Raw genomic sequence first — 6,919 nt, forward strand, 5'->3', positions numbered from 1 at the left:
CCCCCGCGGGGTAGGGGGAGGCTGGCTCCCTCTCCTCCCCGCCAGTCTTGGGTAAGAACATGGCCCTCTGGCAAACATTTTTTTAAAAAAAATCCAGAATCCACGCATTTGCAGCTGTGATTAAGACTTGCAAAATTCCACGTGATCCACCCCTTAAAGCCTGTCTTGTTCTCGCGCGGATCATGGAAGCACAGTTTTGATACCTTTGAGAGTTCACTTGCTCGTTAGACCAGCCACAAAGTAACGCATCCCCAAACAAGAACCCACCAGAGCGTTTACAAAGGCGGGAGGAGTCAGCTGAGCACGCCACACCGTTCCCCACGTTCCCCATGTTTTACATGCTCATTAAGGAAAAAAAAAAGGTTTAAAAAGAATCAGATAAGCCAGATGCTCTGGATTCGAGGTGGTGAAATCGTTTTCATTACTGTCAAAGGCATCAACCAGACTTAGGGATTTGTTAAAAGGTTAAAAATTCATACAAAACCTGCTGTAAATTAAGACAAAGGTAGATTAAAATGCGTCATTATCTGTCTCTTTAAATAAAGGAACGCTTTCCATAAAAAGCAAAGGTGGGCTTTTGCCTTGATGCCGAACAGCGCTGGCTCTAGAATTCTGTGCAGTTCTGCACAAAAAATACATTCTCGGAAAAAAGTGTTTTCCACTTAGTGTGAACTTCGATATGACCAAGTTCAAAGGCAAATCACGATAAAAACTGCCATTGTCTTAAATTCTGCAGGCTAAGAGTTTCAGACAGGCTGCGGTGAAAAGCCACGGTTGAGAGACCCAGTGAAGCACAGGGACACAGCACGGACACTTTGGGTTTTGGAGTTGGAGGAAATTGGAGTAAAAAGTTGATTTTGTGTGCAATACTTTTAGACGCTCTAGGAAGACCCAAAATCATGATAGCCGTAGCAGTCTGTGAAAAAGTCACCTACAAAAGGGGGAGACAGAGCAGAGAGAAGAAATTAGAATTCTTTTGAAAAATGGCCCAGAGCGCCACATTTGAAATTCAAGTTTTAGATTTCTCTGCTCCTGTAACCCCCCAGTGAAGGCTCCTTCTCAAGACAAGAGCTGCGCACTGTCAGGAAAGCGTACTCGCGAGATGGGTGCTTCGCGTGGCTCAAAGCAGAGAAATGTAAAATTCTGACTACCGAGGAGATGGGAAGGCACACGGGTTCCTGTGTCTGCGTTTGGAGAATCAGTGACACTTGTGGGACGGGGTGGGGGCTGAGAGGCAGCCTGACCTAAGCACCGCAAATTGGTGCAGGCCACTGTGTAGGCCCAGGGAGGCTGCCGCGGGCGCCCCGCGCTAACTAGGCCCGGGAGCTAAGCTGCGGCCTCCTCCCAAGTCGAGAGAGAGAGAAACACACTTACTGTAGCCGGCCGTGGCCGAGTTGCCGCCGTACCCGTAGCTGCCGTAGCCAGCGCCTGCAAGAGACCAGACAGGGTTACGGGGAAGAGTTGTGCTGCCCGCCCCGGCCGGCCCTCCGCCCCACCCAGGGGCCTCGATGCCCAGAGAGCACAGCACCTGTCCCCAGAGCATGCGAGCTGGGTGGCCAGGGACCTCAGGGAACAAGGGCCTCACCAGCATTCATGTAGCCTCCATGGTTGGCACCACCAAATCCTCGCCCTCGGCCTCGCCCGCGGATGTTGCCTCCTCGTCCCCGGCCTCGAAGGCTGGGGGGCGGGGGCACCTCGTTGTGCATGGGGCCACCCATGCCAAAGCCAGGGCTGTGCGGCTGAACCAGAAACAACACAGACCTGTTAAGTCCACTTCGCGCTCAGGCCCCAGGGGGCTCCCTTCTGACACGCACCCTTCAAGGGCACTGCTCACCTTAGCAGCAAACTTGGGGCCCCCTCTGACGGGCACCGGGGCTCTCTTCTTTTTGTTAATGTCGAGGGCAAGAGGGGCATCGGGGAACAGCTTCTCCAGCGCTGCCAGGGCAGCGAACGCCTTGGCCACCTTTTTGTTGGACCCGGCACCTTGAAACTTCTGCCCGTCCACCTCGACCTGGGAGAGCACAGGTGTGTCGGGGACGACCCGGCGACCTCCCCGGGGACAAAGACGGACCCGAAGCCCCAGCTCCCAGGCCTGGGGCCCGCTGGCCCTCACCTCCATGACAAAGCGCTTGTCGTGGCTGCCGCCCGTCTCCGAGATGAGCTCGTACTTGAGGCCGCGCCGCTTCTCGTTGAGCTCCATGACGGGGTTCTTGCCGTGCTTGGTGAGGATCGGCCCCTGCTGTTTTACGTTCTCAGGGGAAGGAGAAAAGAACCAGCACCCTCAGCCACGCTGCCCGCCCCTGCTGGCCCTGGGCCCCACCTCTGCCGACCCCAGGTAGTACCCTAACTCTGGGCAGCAGCACGCTCTGGACTGCGGGCCGCCCAGCAGAGCCCTAGATGCTGGTCAGGGTCACCGCGTCCCTTGGACAGGTGGCACGAAGGCCACCCCCAGCACCTCTGTGGGCTCCTGGCCTGGCAGGCCTACTCTCTCCATGGAAGTCACCAAGAAGCGGCAACTGCCTCGGCTCCCAGGACACGGGCGTCTGCTCTGTCCTGCCGGGCCCGCCCAGCGCCCACCACAGGCTCACCTCAGCGGTGGCATCTGAGGGGTAGACAGCGCTGGGGTTGGAGATGGCTTCCACCATGGGGGGAGGGGCCAGCACCGGCTTCATATCGCTCTCCTCGGCAGAGTCCTCCCCCCTGCTCGAGTCCCTGCCCTCGGCGCCCGTCGGCAAGCCCATGTCCTGCAACACCTGTAGAGGCGGCAGGGCCCGAGCCCAGGGTGAGCAGACCTCTACGTGGGCCATCGCACAGGCCCACACCCGCAGGAACCCTGTTAGACACCCTGGAGGAGGAGCACAGCCCTTGGGAAGTGGTATTCCCAGCCCATCAGCCACATGAGGTGTCTGGCCGTGGTGACTTGGCACATGTGGACAGCTTGACCACCCAGAGTTCCTGATGGCCGGTCCCTCCCTGAACCCTTCCCTAAGGGACAGGGGCTGAGGGAGTCCACGATGTGGAACGTGGCCCTGCCACTCGGAAGACAGGGACATGGCCACACGTACCTTAACGGCCACATGCAGCTTGGCAGTCTTCTTGGACGGCCCAGAGGCCTCGAAGGAGCTGCCGTCCACCTCCACAGACATGGTGAAGATGGGGGCGTGCACGGGGCCCGTCTGGGAGACCAGCTTGTACTGCAGCCCTGGCTTCAGCTGGTTCAATCTCATCAGGGCGTTCATGGCTTGTGGGGGCTCGGCCTTCTCCTCTAGAGAACACAGGGGGACTCCATTGAGCACTTCCAGGGCTGCCAGGTGTGCTCGGTCAACGCACAGGCCCAGGGCCTGCCTGTCACGAGGCCCATACCCTGCCAAGCCACCAGAGGGACCTATGTGACCCACTTGTGTCCCATAATTGCATCATTCTACTTTCTAATGTTTGTTTTCATTGAATTTGTATTTGTTTCCGTGGGACGGACAGGGGCAGAGAGCACCCCTAAGAGTCTCCATACCACGCTCCATGTCAGTCTTGCCTAGTCCCAGCGTGCACTGGTGGGATCAGGTCGCCTAAGGGCAGTAACCCAGGCTGCTGGTGTGGGAACAACAGCTTTACTGATGGGCCACCAGTTGACTTATCTGAGAATTTTTAAAAGGACTTAAATATTGTGTCCGTGAAAAATAAGGAAGTCACCTCAGCATGTTCAGGGGAGCCCTAAGTGGAGGCAGACCGGGGCGGGACACACAGCCACTCTGCACTCTGTGCCTTTCTTTCTTTTCTTTTTAAAAAGAGCTAATTACCTTTATTTACTTTATCTTTACCAGAGGGGAAAAGAGAGAGAGAGGGAGACCAAGCGAGCCTCCAGGTTCAGGACTCGAACCGCAGTCAGCCCTGTGAGAGCTCAGCACCCTTAACCACCACGCCACTGGGCGGCCCCTGTACCTTTCTTTTGAATCTTCTTCTTCTTCTTGCTAGGAGACTTCTCCTCCCCGTCCTCCTCCATTGGGCGTTTCATGGGGGTAATGGCGTAGGTAGTGCTGGGGGGGATTTGAACTGCAAGAGGAGATGGGCAGAGGCTGCTGAGTGGTGCTGAGGCCACTGGCCCCACCCTGACCCATGGCCACCGCCACAAGCTTACCGGTGTAGTCCACTGGGTTCTCGTTCTTTGGTTTCTTGGGCATCTTGGAAGGCAGAGGGTCCATGCCCAGGACTTTGTGGAGCTGGCCGAAGGCGGCGAGGCGCAGGGCGTGCTGGAGGGGGGAAGCGGGTTCTCACTGAGCTGCCCTGCGCTCCTGGCCACTATGTGTGCACTCGCTAATGCCTTCTGCAGGGGCGGGAGCTGAGGGTGCTGCTAATGGTCTCCCCTACAGCAGCGAGGGGTCCCCCGACAGCAGGGGAGGGCCTGACGGCTCGGGCCCAGCCGCGCTGTGGGGGAAGGCCAGCCTGTGACCACCCCCCTTAACAGGAATACAGGAGACCCCAACCTGGGGACTGGTTGCCACACGGAGCCACGTGGTGGGCCTGCAGGGGGAGGACCCCCGGAGCAGTCCGCACAGCAAACACATCCGCCCGCTCAACTCGGTGTCCGAAAACGGCACTCGAGCAGGCCGAGGGGGCAGACGACAACCACGCATGGCGCCAGGGGAAAGAAGCAGCCCAGATTGGGGCGCCCTGTATCAGACAGGAGCCCTGCGCCTTCAGTCCCCGACATGAGCCTACGAGCCCAGGGGCTACCCTGCGAGTACCCAGTGATGGAACTGAAGCCAGCGTTACAGACTGGGCCAGGGCTCAGGCGGCAATGGCGAGACTATACCTGCGCACTCTGTGTGATATCTTCCCGTTGCTGTCTGTCTAGATGCCCAATAGCATCAGTGGCTTCTTTTTCACAAGGGTCATAAATGCCAGAACCATCTGAAGGCAGGAAACAAGGAAGATATGCAGAGGATTATCTTTAGCATCTCGGCAGAGTGGTGCTGGCTGAGGGACCAGGTGCATTACCCCCCGCGCCCCATCCACACCCAGCTCTGGAAAACACGCCGAGCTCGGTGACCCACTCGGCGTCCAGCCCTTGACAGAAATAATCCACATATGGCTCAGAGCAAGAAAGTCACGTGGGAGTGGGTCACCACTGCCCCTGGATCCGCCCCTCAACGATGGCTGCGGACCCGGCACAGGGCTGGATATGATGGTGCAAGAGGGTAGTCACATGCTTCAGCCCTAGGGACCGGGCGCTGCTGCTGCTGCCCTAACCCAGGCGGGGACAGCGAGGAAGTGGCCTCGGGGCCTCGATCCCTGTCCTTCCCTGCGACCTGCCAAGCACAAGGCCCCAACCTGGCATGACGATGCCCGACGCCAGGCACTCCAGCACTCTGCGCAGGGCCTCGCCGGCACCCATGGGTCTGTTGGCCGTGCCGATGGACTTCTCACACAGGAGCTCGAGAGGCTGGAAAGCAAAAGGGGTGGTGAGTCGGTCTGCGGGAGAGGGGTTGGCCGCTGCTGGGGCGCTGTCACTGTGAGCTTGTGCGGCAGGGAGAGAGACTGTCAGAGCCAAAGACGTGCGGCTGAGGCAACAGGCCAAGTAGGGCAGGAGCCAGACGCCTTTTTCTTACAAGGGCCAAACACAGAATCTTTTCGGCTGTGTGGGCCGAGAGTAACGTTGGGGTCCGATGTGGAAACCTTTTGCTTAAGCAGAAGCACTGAAAACCGCCCGCTATGGAGAAGTAGGCAGGTCTCTGGAACTGGCCTGCAGGCCCTTGGCCACGACCCTGTCAAGGGCACCTAACAAACACTTCTTCCCAGAGTGGATCACATCCTGCTGCCTGGCCAGCGCCCCTCCATGGTGAGCTCGGCATCCCCAAGCTGGCATCCTCTGGTAGAGGCTCCCTGGCTCCCTCTGCCAGATCTGGGTGAGAATACCCAAGAGCTGCCCTAGGATTAGCGCCAAAGGAGCCATGTCAGCCACGCCTGCCCAGAGTCCGCCCAGTACTCGCAGCACCCATGGGGCGCTCTACGCCTCCTGACCTATACCACTCCCATGGCCAAAGCTGCCCAGCATCTTACCCAGCCTCGAAGGGGACCCCAGGTGGGCACGCGGGTGCACAGGTCCCTCAGGACCCGGATGACAATGACGCACGACTTCAGCCCATTGGCTCTGGCCTAGAGGAAGGAAGCACAGGCATTAGGCCGAGGCTGCCCCTGAGTACGAGGAACACAAGAAAAGCACGAGTCTCGTGGTGCTGCTTTGCCAAGGGTAACTGGGAAAGGCTCACGACCGTCGAGCAGGTATGCAGCAACAACACGGTCAGGTGTCCAAGAGGAACGTTACCCTTAACACAAAGCAGCAGCAGCCCACCTACTCAGGCCTGGACCTGGTATCTTGCTTTCTCACCTTCCCTCTCTTTCTCTCTGGTAAGCACATATGCCCTACAGCAAACTTTCAAAATACATAAATAAAGAGTAGTAACAAATTTTTTTTAAAAAAGACTAAATATTTTCAGCTTTGTGGTCACATGGTCTCTCTTGGAATTCAACTCTGCCACTACAGACTGAACACAATGATACACAATATGAAAATGAATAAGCATGGCCTGATTTATCCTACTCACTATAGTTTGCCATGCAGATCTACAGCAAGAACTATACTAGTCTTTGTTTTCCATGTTTATCCTATATGCAGTATAGTACTTTATATAGGCACTCAGCAAAACAAAGCTAAAAGCTTAAAAATCATCTCTTTAATCCCTACATTTTACAGTGAAAGCATGAAATCAGAGATTGAAATCTGCTCAGCATCACCATATTTTAAGCAATGTATCCTTTTAACAATACAGAGTTCTTACATCCCTATTTAATACTGATGAAATTTTAAATTTTCAAAATTTGAAACCTTATTTTGAAACAAAGTTTAAAAATTTAAGTATCGGGG

General features: G+C 56.3%; 1 protein-coding gene across 6 annotated transcripts in view; it reads right to left on the reverse strand.

The window, feature by feature from the left end:
• Window positions 1–6,919, reverse strand: part of ILF3 (interleukin enhancer binding factor 3) — a 19,093-nt gene that overhangs the window by 4,102 nt on the left and 8,072 nt on the right. For 2 of the 6 annotated variants that reach the window (XM_006161525.3, XM_014592865.2), the window contains 10 exons: window positions 5,326–5,437; window positions 4,808–4,905; window positions 4,133–4,244; window positions 3,937–4,047; window positions 3,066–3,265; window positions 2,589–2,753; window positions 2,114–2,251; window positions 1,835–2,011; window positions 1,586–1,739; window positions 1,375–1,428 (listed from right to left, as the gene is read on the reverse strand). In XM_006161525.3, coding sequence (XP_006161587.1) covers window positions 1,375–1,428; window positions 1,586–1,739; window positions 1,835–2,011; window positions 2,114–2,251; window positions 2,589–2,753; window positions 3,066–3,265; window positions 3,937–4,047; window positions 4,133–4,244; window positions 4,808–4,905; window positions 5,326–5,437 — 1,321 coding nt within the window. Of the gene's footprint in view, window positions 1–420; window positions 932–1,374; window positions 1,429–1,585; window positions 1,740–1,834; window positions 2,012–2,113; window positions 2,252–2,588; window positions 2,754–3,065; window positions 3,266–3,936; window positions 4,048–4,132; window positions 4,245–4,807; window positions 4,906–5,325; window positions 5,438–6,919 lie in introns of those variants that run through there. The other 4 variants (XM_014592869.2, XM_014592868.2, XM_014592866.2 and 1 more) reach the window with 4 other exon arrangements.

This window comes from Tupaia chinensis, unplaced genomic scaffold (assembly GCF_000334495.1).
Source record: "Tupaia chinensis unplaced genomic scaffold, TupChi_1.0 Scaffold138665_1, whole genome shotgun sequence".
In the NCBI taxonomy this organism is placed as follows: domain Eukaryota; kingdom Metazoa; phylum Chordata; class Mammalia; order Scandentia; family Tupaiidae; genus Tupaia; species Tupaia belangeri.